The sequence below is a fragment of the Hemiscyllium ocellatum genome, chromosome 21 (genome assembly GCF_020745735.1).
Source record: "Hemiscyllium ocellatum isolate sHemOce1 chromosome 21, sHemOce1.pat.X.cur, whole genome shotgun sequence".
Lineage (NCBI taxonomy): Eukaryota > Metazoa > Chordata > Chondrichthyes > Orectolobiformes > Hemiscylliidae > Hemiscyllium > Hemiscyllium ocellatum.
In genome coordinates, this window is record NC_083421.1 from 44,587,988 (window position 1) to 44,609,064 (window position 21,077).

Sequence of the window (21,077 nt, forward strand, 5' to 3'; positions counted from 1 at the left end):
TGAAGTTTTAAACAATTAAAACCTTTTACAAATCATAAGCAACAACATTCTCACAGGTTTAGCAATGCAATTCTAACCTTTCTAGCCTTTGTTAATTTTGAGCTTTAAATAGAACGCTGAATATTTTCAATTAAAATTAACAGCGACTTATATTGTCTACCTAGTGGTGACTGTTTCCCCAAATCAAATGCAATAAACATGATTGTCAAACCCAACCTTTGTGTGGGAAAGAATGGACTTAAAGTTATTGCAGTGTGTTGAGGTTTGCTGGAAAGCTATCACAAATGCTTCCGACTATGAATTGTGGCCACATTTTGTCTATCTGTAGATCAGTGTTTTTCTCTGATACAGAAACAAATGCAGTCCAACACATCTGAAATTTACAAAGAATTCTTTGACTATTTTGCTTCTGCTGAAATAGTTTTATTTTGTCGCGATAATAGCATTTTCACGAGTCAACATGTCTGAAATGAAATGATTTGTGTTCATATTAAAACAGCAAGGTAAACTATAATAAACACACATGTTTAAAAAAACAAACAAAATTATAGAAGTGTAGTGATACTTCATTTAAAATTAATCTAAAAAGTAAAAATGGTTTGTTTGTAAAAGAATTATGAGACTATGATTTGTTTGGGTTCTGAATAGTCAAAACTTTATAAAGTACATGCAAATCTTTGACCACTGGCCAAATCTGATCCAGTTTTCATGGGTTTTCAGCAGTCACATAGTCACTGATTCTCAATCCACAAGAAGAATCCAAACCTATATTTTTCCCATCCTAAGCTGGGGATAGTGAAATAATGTAAAGAACCTGCTCCCAATCCTTTCCTCAATTGTTCTGAGCTCAAGAACCAAACTATACTGCTCCATTCTCAAAGTGTCAAGCTCACCAAACAAGAATACATCAAATGGTCTTCAATTGATTATTATTAAATGATTATGCATATTCCTGATTATTTAATAAAATGAAGACATTCATTCACTGAATGGCTGAGTTTACCAAAAACAGAATTCTAACCAAATTCCAATCATTGAGAATGGACTTGTGCAGCCCCAGCAAGTCAACTCAAGAAAAAGGAAGGCCATTGGACTGCAATTGCCTGTGTGGACCCCCCTGTGTTGATGCCCTTGGCCAAAAACATGCACAAACAAAGCTTTGTGTAGATGCGGAAGAAGTGTAGAAAATATCTTGGATTTGGTTTTGTAATTAAAACCAACAATTGACTTAGTATTGCTAAAATTACAATATTGGCTCTACTCCAGAAATGCTTCACTGGTCATAAAGGGCATTGTGTTGGCGGGTAGGAGGGATAGGGCGAGTGATTGGGTGGGAGCAGGCTCATGGGCTGAATGGACAACCCCTATTCCTATTTCTTATGATCTTATGGTCTTGAAGTCATGGCAGGAGATATTAAACAACAATTGTTCCTTGCTATAAAGCACCAAAGGTTTAGTGGATGTAATCTTTTATAACACTGAAATTTACTGTGTTTAATCCCTCAAATGTTGTATTTTTGTTGAATAACGAGTCAGAGATCATTCTGACATGGAATCATTGGAAAGTTCATTACCTCTTGGCCTGTCACCAGAAGAAGACTGTTTTCCTTCCCATGGTGTACCTGTCTGCAGATATGGTCCAGTACCAACAACTCACTCCAGCAGTTCTGCAGTAGTTTCATTTGATCATCCACCTACAATTCAAAACATTGCATTGCATTGTTAGGTCAGAAGTTCAGCAGATACACAATCTTTCAAAATGTTGTCAGCTCTCAGGGCAGAATCATGTTTGTATGAGACTAAGTGTTGAAACAGAGAGCAGATGATATTTCAGGATCTGTCAGTTTGTTTTGCACAATTATATTCTTCTAAGCTCATTACATATGCAGCAATGGATAAAATGTCAAGTGTTTTGTCTTGGCACCATTGGGGCTCCATTCTCTGGGTACCACTTGTAAAAGACTACCATTTCACTCTCTGGAAACCAGGAAGCTTCACTCAATCTTTTGCTACCATCCCACACATGCCTGGAAATGTCAGAAACCAACAGAAAATGGCACTGCATTTTACGAGAGAGGTTCTCCTGAAGACTGCCCATGTCAGAAGGGAGGTTTTTTCCCCCCTTTTCAATAGAAGGTCATCCTGCCTGTGAAAAGTAGCAAGTGGGAATGTCTGTGATTGTCAATATTCATGAGTGCTCATGAGAATGTAGCTGCAGTGCTACGGCAGGATGATGATTTGCAGTGCTCTCCAGGGTGTGTACCAATGCCTACACAATGCTTCACATCTTTATTCATGTGAGTTAACACTGTAAGAATGCCACTGCACAAGACTGAGTACAAAGTACCTCAATCTGATGCCTCATGTGCAATCAATGCCTTCACTGCATTGCATTGCATCAACGCAGCAACATCTGCCAGGGTCATACTTAAAACAACAATCAGCAGCTCTCACACATCATCTCACTGATGGTTCATCTCAATTAAAACAATGTGCACATCTGATAGCTTTATAACAAAGAGACAAGGACACAACCATAACAGATGGCTTTGGGATGATTACATCATGGGAAGCTCAGGCACACATCATACAGTAATATATTGATCTGCACCAACTATATTCTTTGACAACATTGGACCATTGGACCATTCAGAACTCTTAACTTGTAATTTCCTTCATGAAAAACCACATACATTTTACTGGTAATATACATGAACAAACACAGCTGAAGAGCATGAAATCTCCACTTGTAGCTTTCCTTTGCTGTACTTACAATGTGAGATTTGTTATACTCCATTCTGATCATTCAAAATTGTTTATTGCAGAAGAAAAATCGACTTCCTCAAACTAAGCAATGTAAATGAGACAAAAAGGTGGGAAAAGCTCCAAAACAAACAGAATTAGCAGATAATTCAAATTGAGTGAATCAAGATAATTTAGGTGTAAAATTGCGTTTAGTAGACCAACTGTTTTAACATTAGAAGTGCTACTTGGAGACTAAAATGTTATCTGAAATGCATATGCACACACTTTTGATGAGAGTTCAGGGCAGCACAGTGGCTCAGTGGTTAGCGCTGCTGCCTCACAGCACCATCGACCCAGATTCAATTCCAGTCTCGGACAACTGTCTGTGTGGAGTTTGCTCCCTATGTCTGTGTGGGTTTCCTCTCACAATCCAACGATGTGCAGAATAGGTGAATTGGCAGTGCTAAATTGCCTGTAGCATGCAGGTTAAATGCACTAGACAGGGGTAAATGTAGAGTAGTAGGAGTTGGGGAATGGGTCTGGGTGATTTACTCTTCAGAGGGTCAGTGTGGATTTGTTGGGCCAAATGGCCTGTTTCCACACTGTAAGGATTCTAGAGTGCACCTATTTACCTAGAGATAGAGTTGTGTCAGATGCGATATTGGCAAAAGCACAAATGCAAGCATACATCTGTGGGCACAGTGGGTCATGCTGGCAGATTAGAGTCAAAAGATTTTTCATTTGTCATGTATCAGTGCAGGCTTGGTGGGCTGAAGGGCCTGTTCACGTGCTGCACTGTTCTTGGTTCTTAGTCATGACATTGATCAGCATGTAATGCTGATTGATGGAACACTGTTGTTCTGAAGTTCAGTGCTCCAACCGAAACCTAGCTTAACCTCACACAGGTGAACATTTGTGAATCTGCAGGGAAGACAATATCTCACTGGCACTTTTTACAGAGATCATCAGCTATTGATTTTTCAGTTAGCGGATGACTTTCTATGACTGTTGTATGATTTTATGAGTGGTTGGCGTTTTTCATAAATGTTTCAAGTTGCAAAGGTCCATAAAGAGTGGTGCAACAAGTGGTGAAGAAGTTTTCTTTATAAACTAATTTCTGTCAGGAAGGGTGTGCTGGGAGATGATGGCTTGGACTAGAGCATGGCTGCAAGAATAAGTAGAGCTACACTGAGCAGGACAAGTTGCTAGAGGGGGGAGGAGGATGATTGAGAGGGAAGAAGGTGGCCATCTACTCTTTTTATCATAGACATAAATGAAGAAGCATTTTGAGTGTTAACATATTTTACATTCACTGTGCATCAACTCTTTACCTTCTGTCTCTCGTGCTCACCACATCACTGTGTTGGCCTCAATATAAGCTTAAAAACCACTATAAAATAGCCAAATTTCTAAAGTAAGTTATGCTATATTCCATACAAACGCTAACTAAATCAGCCTTGCGCATTCATTTCTTCCTTGTGCCTTCATTTGTCAATATCTTCCTCTGGTGTCCTCCCCCAGTCTCTGCTGGTGAAAGGTTAACAAATTTCAGTGGAGTTCACTCCTGATAACGTTTGAGGACAACCTCCAGCAGCTGTGTGCTGAGAAGTCTGACGTCCAGTTACAATATCATGGCATGGGTAAGATTAGTCAGGACAGGCTGGCTGACAGGCAACAGCAAGAACAATGGGAGTGTAGGAATGGCATCCCAAGAGAGATTGATATTGCAGGGAACCACTCCCCACTGCCTGAATGGTGCTGTCACTCTGTGAGTCATCTGTTGGTCTACAGATTGCAGGACAGCTACAACATCTTGCAAGTTCCTTTAGACACTGCTATCCACAGCCATGATGACAGCAGTCTGAGTCTGCATGGCTAGAAGGTGCAACTGCATGATCTCAGTCTGAGTTTACACTGTAGTACTGAGACTTCTGTGGAAGGAGTTTTTCCTGCAATGAAAGCTAAGACTTTGGCTATTAGGCACGACATTATGGTTTGGTCCACGTTTTTGCCAATGGAGTTGGCCATCACTTCCACTCTGAGAGGTTCAGGCTTCAAGCTCTGTGCAATGTGGTTTGCCTACTTGATGTTCCTTGCCAATACATGTCAGCTTTCTGACAAGCCTGGCACAGTGCTAAGCATTTCATTCATTTGCCTTGCTTTGTAGCTTAGCCCATGGAGGTCCTCTGCAGCAGAACTTGTGTGCTACTGTTCCTCCAGTAAGCACGTATCCTCACTATGGCTGCTCATTACTGTAACTACACTGTAATAAATCCTGTAACTGAAGAAGCTGTACGTAGGTACATTTGGACGTAAGATGGCGCTGTATGTGGTGACTTATAAACTTTTTACTGTATTCATTTGAGTACATGTAACAATAAAATTAATCCAATTCAATTCCTGATTTGGAGATGTCGGTCTTGGACTGGGGTGTACAAAGTTCAAAATCACACAACACCAGGTTATAGTCCAACAGGTTTATTTGGAAGCACTAGCCTTCAGAGCGCTGCTCCTTCATCAGGTGGTTGTGGAGTTTGTCAGTGGCCTCTGGCAAGGATAATGGAATTCAATTCCATTCTCCTTGCCGTAGGCCACTGATGCACAACAACTTATCGTATGTAGGGTACTTCTCGGCGCTATTCTTTGAACTGCAAGCAGCGTCAATCTCAGCTGGTGGCTGTGACTATAAAATCGTGACAGTGTCTCTCTATCATTATTTCTTCTCGGTGATCCTGCACTATGGCCCGGTTGTACCCCCTAGGTATCCAAAAGGAAAAATGGCATCATGATAAATTGTGGTGAAGGGAGGAATGAATTTAAGAGGTTAGTCTTTAAACATCTGCAGTCAGAAGAGAGTGGATGATAAAGGGGAAGGAGAAGTGGAATGCGAAAAAATTAATATGGTAATACAATTATCCTCAATGATTTCAGCCTCACTATTGACCACGGGTTTAGCAATGCCTATCCCAATAATTGCCACCACAACCTCCTCCATAGAGATTCAGATATGCAGGCACACTCTAGGCCTGGGGCAGGGTGGGTACACAAAACTAGGGTCACGTTAGATACATATTCTGATTTCTAGTGATTGTTGGTGGATAGGCAATCAAGGTATAATTGCTTGAGGAATATCTGAGGTTCAGTTGGTAGGATATGATATTTGAAGATTAATTCACTGACCTTGACCATTGGTATGAGGTTACTAAACTCTTGTGACATTGAATCCAACAGCTGCAGTTTTGAGCTCTCAAAGCTTTTTCTTCTCAATGCCTTTTCAACTAGAGTCTTATATAGAATATAGAATATCTCTCCTGTTTTTTATCTTATCGACCAGCACATTGTCTGGAAGTCTTGGTGCCTGCTCTCTCATTGTGCCATTCTTTATTGTTTCCCAGATCAGGTCCCCTCTCCCACAGTAACCAACCTCAGTCACAATGCAATCACTCCCCAACTCCTTTAAGAAATGCAATGGCTAGCAGTTCTGATTTTGGACTGTCTGTTGGTGTGTGAAGCCAGTGAACAGTGTAGTTAATACTAGCTTCATGCATAACCATTCTAATGAACAGGCAACACAAAGTTAGTGGCTGCCTACGCTGCAACCGTAGGTGCAGATTAATCAAATGTTGTGTCTTTCCTCTCGGGCTCCCTCCAATGTAACCCTTCTTCTTCCTTGGATTGAAGAGTTCAGCTGTTGTAGGTGCTGTAGTATTTACCCTGGGACATTGCTCACAGTGTTGATAAGCACTTGAGCAAGTGGTCATTTACCATGGTGAGGCTCTGGCAAACTCTAATTAGAACATCTAAATCAAAGGAGTGTAGAAACATTCACCTCTCCCCTCAACACAAACATCAGCCTATTGCAGCAGCAACACAAAGATTCTTAGTGCAAGCAACAGATTCTCTGGTTTCCTTTTTCACTGACTCCAGTATGAACTGAAACTCCCAATACATATCCATGACACACGAGTCTTCACAGAAACTAAAGGTGAGATTAAAATTACCATCATAAATCACAAGGTCCCGAATTATGAGGAGAACATTTTGGGATGTTGGCTGATCCACTAAGTGTTCCTGGCTAGTTATGATTTTTAATTTCATATTATCTAAGAAAAGTATATTTGCTCCAGTTTGGATCAACTCTTTTAATCTGACCTTGCAAAGCCAGACAAAATGTCTTTATTAGCCTCTGACTTCAGACGAGAGAACACACCTCACTGCCTCACACTCCCAGACCAGTCCCCGAACATCAGATGAGAGAACACACCTCACTACCCCACACTCCCCGACTAATCCCCAAACTTCAGACGAGAGAACACACCTCACTACCCCACACTCCCCGACCAGTCCCCGAACTCCAGACGAGAGAACGCACCTCACTACCCCCACCCTCTGACCAATTCCCGAACCTCAGATGAGAGAACACACCACACTACCCCACACTCCTGAACCAATCCCCAAATTTCAAGGCACAAGTAGTATGTGGTCAGGGAGGCAGCTCTAATTGGGGTTTGCAAAGTCCGGCAATGGCTTTTAATGAATAGTTGCTTACAGCCAGACACTAAAAGCACAGTTATTGCTCGGAAGGAGTGTGTATTTGTGTAATATAGGAAATGGTGAGTGAAGACTCACTGACGTTTGAAAGTTTTTGAAGGTCTTTGTGTGGAATATGCTGGAAGGGAAGATATCTGTTTGGATTAGAAGCATTTCCTCTTGTAAGATCATGGATCGAGTCCGAACAGTAGAAGTTTGATGATCAATGTCCCAGTACCATTTGACAAAGGGTTAAACATGGATTAAATTCAGTTACATTACAAGATATATATAGACCAAGGTTAATTATATCCACCTTAGGTCACATGCCTACTTTTTGACCATAGAAGACAGAGCGCAAATGAAAATGTTGAAACACCTCACAAGAGACAGCATACAAACCAGCATGATCACCGTAACACAGAAGCTATAGAACTTAATTTTAATTCAGCATATAAATAGTTTGCACACAAAAGTTCAAAGTTGAGCTTAGATACATACTGAGACAAATTTTCCCACTTGCAGCGAAAGTCAGTGGTGAGTGAGTTTCATTGGCCATTACGGCACACAGTGAATTTTCTCACAGGATTTTCCATTTTTAACCCCATTAGTTACACAGCAGAGTTGTTGAACAAATTTCTTAGGGAAGCGTGTGACCACAGAGGCAGAGGTGCTCACAGGGCCTAACAGGGATGAGCAGACCCAATTGCTCAACAGTGGCAGGTTGGACAATTGAGACCCATTTCCCTGGCCTCAAAAACCTCACAGTTCAAACTCAAGGAATGCCAAAGCGAGAAAACATTAGCCCAGCTCAACCCTCCTCAAGACCACATCTGCAACCAACACCTGCCTTATCCATCCATCCAATCAGGGAACAGAATTGTCTGCCATGGATAAGATCAAGCCTCAGCCTTAGGAACTGGGATTCCCGGCCCGCACAAACTGGACTGCTTTCTATTTAATTGGAAGCTAAGCCTGTCAATCAGGCTGACATCGGTGCCAAACCTATCAACACAAAATTACACGGTGGTGTCAACACCATAGAGTAGGTGGGGAAACACAAACATCTGGATTTCCTCCAGGTATTCTCCCTCAGCCCCACAAGAGTCACCAACTGAACCTAATTCATAGATAGTAATTATTGACAAACATTGAATAAATGCAATAATGGGAGCTATTGTAAAAACAGGGAGTTGAGTTTCTGAATTGCTAAACCAAAGCATCTGAATTCTGATAATTTTAATTGATTTCTTTCAAAAAATGAATTTTGCCTGCATGCACAAGCAAAGGTTTGTTTCTTCTCAAAACACACAGCATTTGCTGAACAACAGTATGGTGTTTCATATTTTCTGGTCCATTAGCTGCAGCAGCTCTTGTGCAAGTGACTCCTTTCACATGACCCCTCACACTGGAAACTTCTCTAATATGGTGCAACAACTCACCTTCCCTGCAAATCTTACACTTGGAAAATGGTATCTCCAGATCTAGAGGCGCAGCAGGAGTGGAAAATAATCAGCTGAAAGAACGGTGAAAAGCTTCTGCATCTTTGTAGCAGAGGTAAGAAATGATCTGACATGCTGCTCATAACTCAGAATAGTTAGTTTAATGGCTGTGAGAGAAAGTGTCTGCACTTACGTAACCAAAAAATTATCAATTCAAATGAAAGTTTTCATGAATTTGTAGATACAAAATGTTTCTAAATAAATGATTGATTAATCGTGCCAATCTAAAGAAAAATCTAATTTACAAACTATGCACATATTTTAATATTTAACAATACTTCTTTATAATCGCACACTAAAAATCCTGCTATTTTGAAGCATTTTCTTAGTCGCATTTTTGAAAAGTAAAGATTTTATGGTGTTTTCTATTGTCTGGTAAGAGCACCCATAAATGCTGGCAACTATTAAGGGAGGCTGTTCCTTACTTTTCACTTCTTTGTCTTTGTAAATAAACTCGAGAGTCTGGTTTAAAGTGACATGTAATCGTTTTTCATACTTAAACATAAACTAAGGGACATGTGCCAAGGTGATCACTTGTAAACAAGAAAGATATATTCATTCCAAACTGACAATGCAACTTTAAAAACACAGTATGAGAGTCTGCCTTCATATCAATATATAACACAGTCACTAACCCTCATTGCCCTACAGAAACTGATCTTTGCCAATAGTGCAATTCTTTTTTAATCATCAGCAAGTTTATTTTGTGTCTCTATCGCTTGTACTAATAACTATTCTGTTCTCAACAGCACAGTTATCACTGCAGCAACTGAATGATACATTGTGTTAGCGATAGCCATGCAAACAATATTTTTTTTCATTTGGCATCTGAGAAAAATTCCCTTTTCACAGGTTTTCCAACATTTTCATCAAACTCCCACCACTTTGTGATAATAACTGGGAAGGATGCTGTGGGACTCTGGTTGCTGCCTGTATGAATTGTGTGTGCTCAGTTTTAGGGGAGCTGCTTTATTGATAAGACAACAGTATCCAATTAAAGAGGGCGAAGAAAGCAGCTTTCATTCCTGTGGCATATACGCTTTGCACAGACATGGGGATTTGCCAAGTTTCTCCCTATACCACCTGCATGTAACACAATGTGTGTCTCTGAAGTTCATACCAAAACAAAGAATAAAATAGATCTTCTGTTCTTGTCACTTGACTTTGAAAATTCTCTTCTTGTAGTCTCATGGTAGCCATTTAATTGTGTCTTGGAAACTCCCCCTCCAATATAAGTTTATACATTTTAAATTTTTTGATTCAATAATACAATTTCAAAATGCTTGATAATTCTATAGAAACTTATAGACATACAGATTTTGCAGAAGGAACTTGAATTATGACATTTATTAAATTAATACATTTCTTTAGGTAATATTACCTAAAGAATCCCTCTCTTCCTTCATAATGTTCCAGAAAACAATGGATCAGAACTCCTATGGAGCTGGTCTCTAAATGTTTTTTAAACCAGAACAGCTCCTGAAAGAGAGTCTTAAGTTTCATCAGACGAGGAAGTTGTTAGTCTTTAGAAGTGCCAACCTTCACAGAACCATCCTGCTGTATCAATAGGGCCCAGCTGCAGAGTCCATTTTGTCTGGGCAAGAACTGCCTCAGTGCACCAAGAGTTAATTAAAACTGTTTTCAACAGACAATGTTTCCATTTCTTCCCTGTGATGTTCTGTTTGACCCACTCACTCTCTTACAAGTAGGGAATTGAGGGGGAGGGTGGGTGGGGAGGTGAGGCTCCAGCTGCTATCTGTCAAAGTGGAGATTCATGTGGGAGTTGGGGGCCAGCAGGATTTATGTCCATCCAACTCATGATGCTGAGTGAAGTTCCTCAGCACTGGCCTCCCGACAGCTAACTGCCCTGAATGTGGGAGGTTCCCAGTGTTCAGTGGAGGGCAATGATGTCTAGACCCCATAACAATTCCAACTCCATTGTTTACATCAGCTTCATTTGGGATGAATTAAAAACAAACTTATTAACTGGTGGTGAAAGCTGCTAAACTGGCTGACTGACTAACTCAGGAGACGCTTTTTGTGTCCCAGCTACTCCAGATAGAGGTTAATGTTGTCATAGTTACACACCGAAGTGAACCTGTCCTAACAACTAATACTGGTAGAAGTGGCCTGAAGATGCTCTGCCTCATGGTCTCTTAACCTTTGAGATTTACTGAGCTTGAAAGTATGCAATGTAATCATTCAGTGAAATCCAAATGAGTACAAATGGAGATTGAGTGCTCAGTGGCATGGTGGAAAGACAACAAATCTCTCCATCAACATCAATGAAGGAGCTGGTCTTTGATTTCAAAAAGTGGAATGGTGAGCACCCCCCTGTCTGCATCAATGGTGCTGAGGTGGAGATGGTCAAGAATGTCAAGTTCCAGGGAGTAACAATCGCCAATAGTCTGCCCCGATCCACTCGTGTGGTCAAGAATGCACAACAACTAATCGACCTTCTCAGGAGACTAAACAAATTCAGAATGTCCACAAGGACTCTTTTCAATTTTTATAGACGCATCACAGAAAACATCATATTTGGATGCATCACAGTGTGGTTTGACAACTGCTTTTCCCGAGACCATAAGAAACTACAGAAAGTCATGAACGTGGCCCAGTCCATGACACAAACCAGTCTTCCATCCATTTTCTCCATCTATACTTCCCACTGTCTCAGGAGAGCAGCCAACATAATCAAAGAACCCCACCCCCACCCACCCCAGTTATTCTCTCTTCCTTCAGGCAGAAGATATAAACATTTGTATACATATACAATTAGATTCAAGAAAGCTTCTTCCCTGCTGTTATTAGACTTTTGAACTGACCCCTCAAATGTTAAGTTTCATCTTTCTCTTTGCACCATCACTGTGTCTGTAACACTGTACTCTGCAGTCCGTACTGTTCCCCTGATGTACTTTGTAAGGTACAACCTGCCTGTATAGCATGGAAAACAACACTTTTCACGGTATCTCATTACATGTGACAACAATTAATCAATCAAAAAAATAATTTGCTGATCAGAATCATAACTAGCTATAATATTAATGAGCTCCCAGATAGATCAGCATGAAGAAATGGTGCTCAAAACCAAGCTAAGGGTTTCTTTGCTATTTGAATTGAATTGAATTTATTGTCATGTTTTCCAAGGCTCAGTGAAAAGCTTTGTCTTGTGAGCAATACAGGCAGATCACAGAGTTAAGTAGTATAGATAAGTAACTAATAGGTAAACAGCAGCAAAAACAAAAACACAGGTACAGGCAAATGTTAAGAGTTTGTGAGTCCATTCAATATTGTAACAGCAGTAAGGTAGAAACTGTTTTGAAACTGGCTGGTGCTTTACAATGAAATCTAGTTTTTTTAGATATTATTAATCAACCCATTCAGAGATGCTCTGACATGTCTCTGGAATAGGTCAAACCTGAACTCAGGTCTTCAGATCCAGAGGCAGAGACACTACCACTGTATCAAAAGAACCCTTAAAATCTGCACTTTGAAAAGACTATAGTTCAAGATAATGCATCTGAAGGGGTTAACTCCAATTAAGTCACTAGTTTTCATTTAAAGAAAGTACAATCACTAAAAATCCTCCCTTCTCCTCTGCCATTCACATAAACATGCATGCATTGATGTATCATTCCCATGTCGACATATATTTCAATCATGTCACTATGCAAACAAAGAACATTTCAAATCATGAGGGGTTTTGATAACAGTAGATAGAAAAAACTGTTTTCATTGTCAACAAGATGAGTAACTAGAGGAGGATAGAGAGAAAAAATAATTAGTTAAAAAAGCCAGGGTTAAGATCAGGAATTTTTACTAAGCAAGTATGATTTGGAGTGCACTGTCTGAAAGGTGCTGGAAGCAGATGCATAAATAATTTTCAAAAAGAAGTGGATACATATTTAAAAGGGGAAGAGCTTATTTTAACTACTTGGTGAGAACTAGCCCTGTGTTAATAAACATTTGTCTCAAAGTTTAGATTTTGCCTCTGATTTTCATGCTAGTTGATGAATATAAACATGTCTGTGTGCCCTAAGCTGAAAATTAAAGGTTTAGCACAAATGTTGATAAGATGCAGCACTTGAGGAGCATCCTCACTGGAGAGGGCTGGATGACACACTGTAGCAGCTTTCAGATATACTGAGCGGCCAAGGGAGAGGATGCTGAAATAGGGGTTTCAGTAGCAGACAGTGAGGAGGTATGCTCTGAAACTGCAGGGTTACTTTACTGTTCCAGGCTTCTCTCCTGTAGCAGCCAGTGTCCTGTGATTCCATGTCCATCTCCTGTTCCTTATCCAAACAAGAAGCCCATCACCAAGCACCCTCTTCTTTCCAATGACACCTTTTAGACATCCAGAGATAGAATAACATAACAGTTACTCACCCAGAACAAATGAGTATGGGTGAGGTATTGAAAAATTATCCCAGGTTTCCTGCTGTGGTTGGATGGTAAACTTTACAGCTTCAAACTTTTAAATCAACCAGTTTAGCCATGTTGTGATAAACAGCCATGGTAAGTTGGACTTGAACCCAGACCTCTAACTCAGAGGTAGGGACACTACCACTGTGCCACAAGAGCCCCTTTAGCACCACCAATCATGATATGTAAAGAACACCTTTAAATAGCTCTTTAAATTAACTCCAATGCCATTTTTAGTCCCAAAAAGCTGGTTCCCTTAGGGCAAGGTGTTTGTTGAAAGAATGAGCCACTGCAGCCTATTTAATTAGCTCTCACAAGGGTTTTTAGTAGCAATCAGCTGTTGACAAACCTCTCAGTGGTTGGTGTTAGTATATACCAAGAGGGAATGGTGTATTAAACATAGGCTAAATCAATGTTTCAGCTGAAGTCCACACCTTGGCCAGCTCCTTACTTCTTCAGCATCTAAAGCATTTGTTGAAAATTGTCCCAAAATATGTGAAAGCTGCTACAGTCCCAGGCATCGCTCTTTGTTTCTTTCTGAAAGTTGACTGGTGGTGTGTTTAACTTGAGGATCAATACACCTCATCCAAATCCTTCATAGTGACCCTCAGTTGGTATGGGAAATGGTGCCATGTTGTTGGTTTTACTCTGCACCACAAACCAGCTGTCCAGCTACCTGGGACAACCACCCCTAGGGAGTAAGGAAGGAAGAAATTAGAATTAATCAGATAACTCTTTCAGAGAGCTGACATATCCATCAGGGACTGAATGGTCTTCTTCTGTGCTATAATACTTTATTATTCTGTGTATCAACTTCCCACAGAATTTTTAAGGACCATACGTTGCTTTGTTAGGGAAAACTAATCACTTCAAGTTGCTACTGTTTAATCTTTTAATAGTCTTCATAGGCACAACATAAATGAACATTAGCAGATTAAATAGAAAGAAATTTATTTTTTAAAAGTTATGTTTCTTTTCTTTTTGATGTGAATTTTTTGCCCATGTCATGAAATTAAAGCTCAGAAACAGAATGCTTTCCATTCCAGATAGCCATATTCTGCCATCATCCCGAAGATTGCCATCTTCCATGCCGACTCCAACCCTTCATCCTCCAACTCAAAGGCCTGCGGAGTTTCCTAACTCCATGGCTTGCTGGACCGCCAACCTTCTTCCCCATGGCCCTGGCCTTGTCACACCATCCATCCTAATCAGGTCACAGAGGTGCAAGGCCAGCTTCAAATTTATTGCACCATTATTATTCTACTATGGCTGTCAACCCTGCAACCAATATGGGGTCTAAACTGTTCCAATATACAAATTTCTGTTAACCAGCCGGTTACCCTGACTGGCACCTCACCTCCTCCGTTTAGAGTCATCATCCCTTTCCTGGTCAATACCAGATACTCACCACTCATTGTATATTCCACCAATGCTTAGTTATTCATAGATTTTGCTTTTTTAAAAATGAGATGCAGGTTTCATTGACAAAGCAAACCTATCCTAAGCATCCTTGAACTGAGTAGTGTGCTGGGCTATTTCAGAGGGCAGTTGAGTTGTAGGGAGATGGAGATGACATAATAGTAATGTCACAGGATTAGTAATCCCGAGGCACAGACAAATGATGATTCTGAGTTCAAATCCCAAGGAGGCTGTTGGGAGAGTTTGAATCCAATGAATTAATCAGTCCAGAGTCCCATCTGTTCCAAGGTGTACCATAATATGTCTGAACATGTTGACTTACAACAATGTAAAGTATGGAAAGCTTAGTCTCAGTAATGTGGCTGACTCGAAAATGGCCTTGAAAGCCACACAACTCAAGAGTGATTAGGCATTGCCAATAAATTCTGGCCATGCCAGTGACATCCACATCCCATGAAAGGAGGAGGAAAAGTATTTGTAGGCCAGACCAGGTAAGGATGGCAATTTTCCATCCCTAAAGGACATTAGTGAAGCAGGTAGATTTTTACAACTGCCAATGATAGCTTCACAGTTATTGTTACTGAGACTGGCTTTCCATTTCTGGTTTTAAATAAATCAAATTTAAATTTAATTAGCTAGTAAAGTTGAATTTAAATGCCCACAACATTACCTTCTGCATCATTACTCCAGGGATATTATCATCACACAACATGACGGTGTTACTAACCAAAACTTCCTTGCCCCCCTCTGGTTGAATTCTCTGCTCTCGGAAGGAAACTCCCAACTCTGAAAGATACACCTTTGATTCAGCAGAATTCCCAGTCACTGGTGATTTAAATGCAAGATACAGACTCACCAGTTTCCTTTCACAAATTCTGAGACAGAAAAGAGCTGAGGATTGGATTACTGTAATGCCAACAGTGGGACACCGATTAGTCCTTAAGGGTGACCAGGACATTGGGGCTGAAGGGGGTGAAGGGGCAGCATCTGGTATTGACCTGGAAAGGGATGATGATTCTAAATGGAGGAGGTGAGACGCCATTCAGGGTAACCGGCTGGTTAACAGAAATTTGTATATTGGAACAGTTGATATAGTTTAGATCCCATATTAGTTGCAGGGTTGACAGCCATAGTAGAATAATTCAGAAGAACTATGCAATTCCTTAAACACCCTGCATCAATTTCAAGTTTTCCCTCTTGAATAATACCAATTAAACATGATTCAGGTCAAAGCTTTAAATCTGCAAAATTGTATTGTTCAAAAGAAAGAGTTTACAGTTTTTTTTTCTGATTATGTTTATTCCATTTTTGATCAATAGTTTCTCACCTGCTTTCTCTGTCTGTCCCCCTCCTTCCTTCCACACATTCCATCTACACAATTCCTGCAGATAATGGATTCGCTCTAACAACAAAGACGACAGAATATGTGGCAGGCAGCAGTTCCTCTTTTATTACTCAATTGTGCTTTGCACCTGTGGCTGCATCAATAAGACACTGAGTCTAAGTCTACCTTAAATTGAAATATTTTTCCTATTCATCAGTGCGTACAAACAATATTCCAGGAAAAAAACAAATATAAACTGGAGCTCAATGGAGAAAGGAAAAAAGAGCACTTATTATCATTTTCCTGCTGTTGTGGCCTTGATTGGACTATCCAGGACCGCAGCAGCATTTTAACACATTGAAAACAGAATGAAGATGTCTGGAAGGATTCTGGGAATTGAGCTATGTTTTGCAAACTATACATGTACCTAATGCTGCTCAGCAGTGTTCAGTGTTAGAACTATATGGAAACACATTTGTCTGATTTAATTCAGAGCAAAAGTGTGCAAATATTGGATATAGCAAATGATAGGAATAGCTGCCTATCTTCATTGTGACAAATGTGTTACAGTCTGTCCATTTTGAACAAGTAATTAATTCCTGAGATCAAAGGTTACTCATTACTCTTATACAGAACCTCATTGTCTCTTTGAATTGATATTACAGAGCTTATACTCCAAACACAGAGGCAAGTTAATTTTTCAAAAAAACAATTTTGTTCCATGGAAGTACTGAGCACCTGAAATAAAGTATTAAATAATGCATTTTTAAAAATAGTTTTATAATACTACAGTATGATGGTATACACCTATTTGAAGTGAACAGATGAGACATGAAGGAAGGGCATGTTCAGTATTATGATTAATTCCTTTGCACAAAACCAGTTGTTTCAGAGAAATGTTCAAATGGTCTCCAAGGCGTATTTTAGGTCTCAGAGATAGACTGAAGAAAATATAACAAATTATTAGCCAAATCCTTTACTCCTGAGATGTGTCAGCTTTCTCCTCTCACCTGACTCCATACCATGTTTTATATCAGTCACAGGAATTTGCCATAGTAATTATTGTGTCTAGGCATTACATCAATTCAGGTCTCAAACAGTTCACAGTGCTTGAAAAGAAATTGTGAAATATCCTTTATTCCTCCAGCTTGGAGCTGTGGAAGTTGGTTCTCAATAGGGTCTGAACCTAGTGATGGTCCTACTCTGCAGGTTTGCTCACCTCTCTCTCATTCCACATTCTACAGCTCTTGTGACCACTGTGCACAATACCCAAGTGTGAAATGGGGTAGCACATTTCAATTTCCTCACCAGTCCTGCTGGGATCTTTCCTGATATTGGAAAGCTAGCCAGTGTTTCTGGTGAAGTTATAATGCTCTGGTCAATTGAGTTGTGTTGCAGACACTGCTAGTAGAGCAGGTACTACTTGAGGTGATGCTGATTTCTGAATATAGCTTAGCCACAAATGGACTAAGTGCCCCTATTGACGAGAAGAAAATAATTAAGTTAGAGGTGCAGCACTCCAGTTTCACAATATTCACTTCCTCACCAGATAAAGATTGTGGTACATTGTTGTGTGATAAGTAGCAGCTTACACCAAGTGATACACTTATTACGTTTGGGGAAGTAACAGTGTAATTGTCAAACGTACAAAATAGGATGCTAAAATTACCACAACTTGTGCAGTATAATTCATATCAAGGTCACGAAGTCCACACAGAGGTTCAGATGACAGCAACTGAATGACTTTCTCTTTTGCCATTGTTAATTCCTTCTGGTTCTGTGGTCTCCCGCAAGTTCCAAGTTGAACTTGTATTTACAAGGCCACGTTTTCCTTTGATCTCCTTTCGGCCTAATTTTTAAACTCTCAATATCTTGTCGTAATTTTTATCTTTTAGACTTGTGATAAAGATGTAGAACATATTATTACCATGTGGGAGTTTAGATTTATAAATAAAGGTAAAAGAGATGTGTGGTTTCAGCTCTGGGAAGGTTTTTTTTCGAGGAGGTCAGATAGTCATTAGGAACAGCGAAGGAAAGGTAATTTTGAAGAAAGCACATAGAGTTATAGAGTCATACAACTGTACAGTGTGGAAACCGACCCTTCCGTCCAACTCGTCCATACTGACCAGATATCCTAAAATAATCTAGGCCCATTTGCCAGTATTTGGCCCATATCCCTCTAAACCCTTTCTATTCACATACTCATCCAGATGCCTTTTAAATATTCCAATTGTACCAGTCTCCACCACTTCTGCATGCACCACCCTCTGTCCTCTTTAAATCTTTCCCCTCTTCCCTTAACCTATGCCCTCTAGTTCTGGACTCCCCCATCCTGGGAAAAGACCTTGGGTATTTATCCTATCCATGCACCTCATGATTTTATAAACCTCTATAAGGTCACTCCTCAACCTTTGCCACTCTGGGGAAAACAGCTCCAGCCTATTTAACCTCTCCCTATAGCTCAAACCCTCCATCCTGGCAACATCCTTGTAAATCTTTTCTGGACCCTTTCAAATTTCACAATATTCTTTCTATTGCAGGGAGACCAGAATTGAGCACTGTATTCCAATAGTGGCCTAAGCAATGTCCTTCCAGCTGAAACATGACTTTCCAACTCTTATACACAATGCACTGACCATTAAAGACAAGCGTAACAAATGCCTTCTTTACTATCCTGTCTACCTGAGACTCCACTTTCAAAGAACTATGAAGCTGCATTTCAAGGTCTCTCCATTCAGCAACACTTCCTAGGACCTGACCATAAGTATATAAGTCCTGCTTTGATTTGCCTTTCCAAAATACAGCACCTCATATATATCTAAATTAATCTCCAGCTGCCATGTTTTAGCCCATTGGCCCAATGAGCAAGGTCCCCTGTTGTAATCTGAGGTAATCTTCTTCGTTGTCCACCACACCTCCAATTTTGGTGTCATCTGCAAACCTACTAACTATACTTTCTATCTCCGCATCCAAGTCATTTATATAAATGATGAAGAGCAGTGCACTCAGCACTGATCCTTGTGGCACACTGCTGGTCACAAGTCTCCAGTCCGCAAAGCAACCCTCCACCACCTCTCTCTGCCTTCTACCTTTGAGCAAGTTCTATATCCAGATGGCTATTTCTTCATGTGTTCATGTGAAATGCTTGGCAGGATGCCAATGGTATAAATTCTTGAAGTGTTTACAAAGTTGAACTTTTATTACATCCAAAGAAAACAGGCAATGGGCCACGAATAATTTGAGTTCAGTTCAGAATGAGGTTTCAGTTTAGTAAACCAGCAAGACAGCTTAGTTCTGTGAAGCCTCCAAATTGAGAGAGTTTGTGTCAAAGTTTTCAAGCTGTCAGAACTGGAATGATCTAGGCCATTAAAATGAAAAGGAATTCAGGCCGTCAGAATTGGAAAGAGGTTTCTAGACCATCAACTTAAAAGAGACCATTATCTAATTAGGGCAGCATGGTTAGCATTGCCCTCTCACAGCGCCAGGGTCCCAGGTTCGATTCCAGCCTTGGGCGACTGTCTGTGTGGAGTTTGCACATTCTCCCTGTGTCTGCGTGGGTTTCCTCCGGGTGCTCCAGTTTCCTCCCACATTCCAAAAATGTGCAAGTCAGGTGAATTAGCCATGCTAAATTGTCCATAGTGTTAGATGCATTACTCAGAGGGGGGGTGGATTATTCTTCAGAGGGTCAGTGTGGACTTGTTGGGCCGATTGGCCTGTTTCCACACTGTAGGGAATCTAATCTAATTAGAGTTAAGATAAAAATGACACTTCACTGAGATCTTAAGAAAGATATTGCTGGAAAAAGAAGTTGAAACTTTGTTTTTCTGCTTACATTATGATCCAATGTGCCCTATTATACATATAGCTTTGATTTTTTTTATCCTCTGCATAATAAACTCATGTTCTTATGTTTAAGATCATAAGCAACCTCATATTCAGTGATTAACTACCATGGTAGCTGATTGCAAACAGCTAAGCATCTGGTATGCCAGGGTTCATTCTAGGATCTGGCTTATCAATTCTTAGAATCAACTTGGATCAAAGCAGGTATTGAGTGTATATTTTCCTTTGACAATACCTTTGGCATAAAGAACATAGCCTTTCAGTTTTCTCTATTTTTAGTTATGGACAAAATGAGGCCAAGGCTAAAAATGTGTTGCTGGTTAAAGCACAGCAGGTTAGGCAGCATCCAAGGAACAGGAAATTCGACGTTTCGGGCCAGAGTCCTTCATCAGGAATGAGGCCAAGGTCTATTTTGAAAACTGAGATTGTTGACGAACTGATGCACTTTTTAAAAGCAATTTACCTGACACAGTATAAATGCTAATTACACATTTACTTGATCAAGCGGCAGTGGAAGCCTAATTTGTAGCTCGATCCAAGAGTTTGTTGTCAGCCAAAGCTCTGATCATACAAGTAGCTAACTGGGTTTTGGATGAGTGACCAGTTATTGAAGACAAAGGCTTTCTGCCTGCTAACAACTATGTGATTGGCTCCAGGCAGCTGAACAGTTTGGTGGTGTTTGACAGAATGTTTGTTTTTGAAGAAAGTCAGTTTATCTTACCTCAGCAGTTACTTTAAGCTGTGGCTCTTAACCAGTAAGCTAGAGACTTTGTAAGTATTAACCAGCCACCCTGAATCTTCTACAAGCAAGTCAAATTATCTGGAGAAGGACAGTTAAGGAGCAGCACATTCTGAGAAGACAAGAAGACCATCTCAGTGATCTTGTGAACAGGGACCATTGAACTATGTTTACAATCTTTCCTTCCAGCCATTATATTTATGTTTATTTTCTCTGTGTCTATATGCCTGTGTATGTCTGTGAAATGTCAGATCTTTCTCACAAGTACAGAATCAAGAATTTTAATTTCAAATATTTCAATGGTTAGTGCATGAAATAGCATTTGATAAATGGTTCCTAATTAGATAATGGTTTCTAACTATTATATATCTATTTCACTAAATGATCCACCACTTGAAACATCCTCTCCAAGCCACACATTATCCTAATTTGGCAACTGTTCCTACATTCTGGGTGTCCCAGTACTGGATGGACTACACCAATTCAGGGATGCTTCTCACCACCGCCCTCTCAAGGGCAATCAGAAAAAGGCAACAAACACTGGTTCAATAAT

At 40.1% G+C, this 21,077-nt stretch overlaps 1 protein-coding gene across 1 annotated transcript in view; it reads right to left on the minus strand.

The window, feature by feature from the left end:
• The window catches only part of LOC132825687 (nuclear receptor subfamily 5 group A member 2-like), a 100,426-nt gene that overhangs the window by 32,995 nt on the left and 46,354 nt on the right, over positions 1 to 21,077 (minus strand). The window contains exon 4 of the mRNA XM_060841074.1: positions 1,575 to 1,694. Coding sequence (XP_060697057.1) covers positions 1,575 to 1,694 — 120 coding nt within the window. The remainder of the gene's footprint in view (positions 1 to 1,574; positions 1,695 to 21,077) is intronic.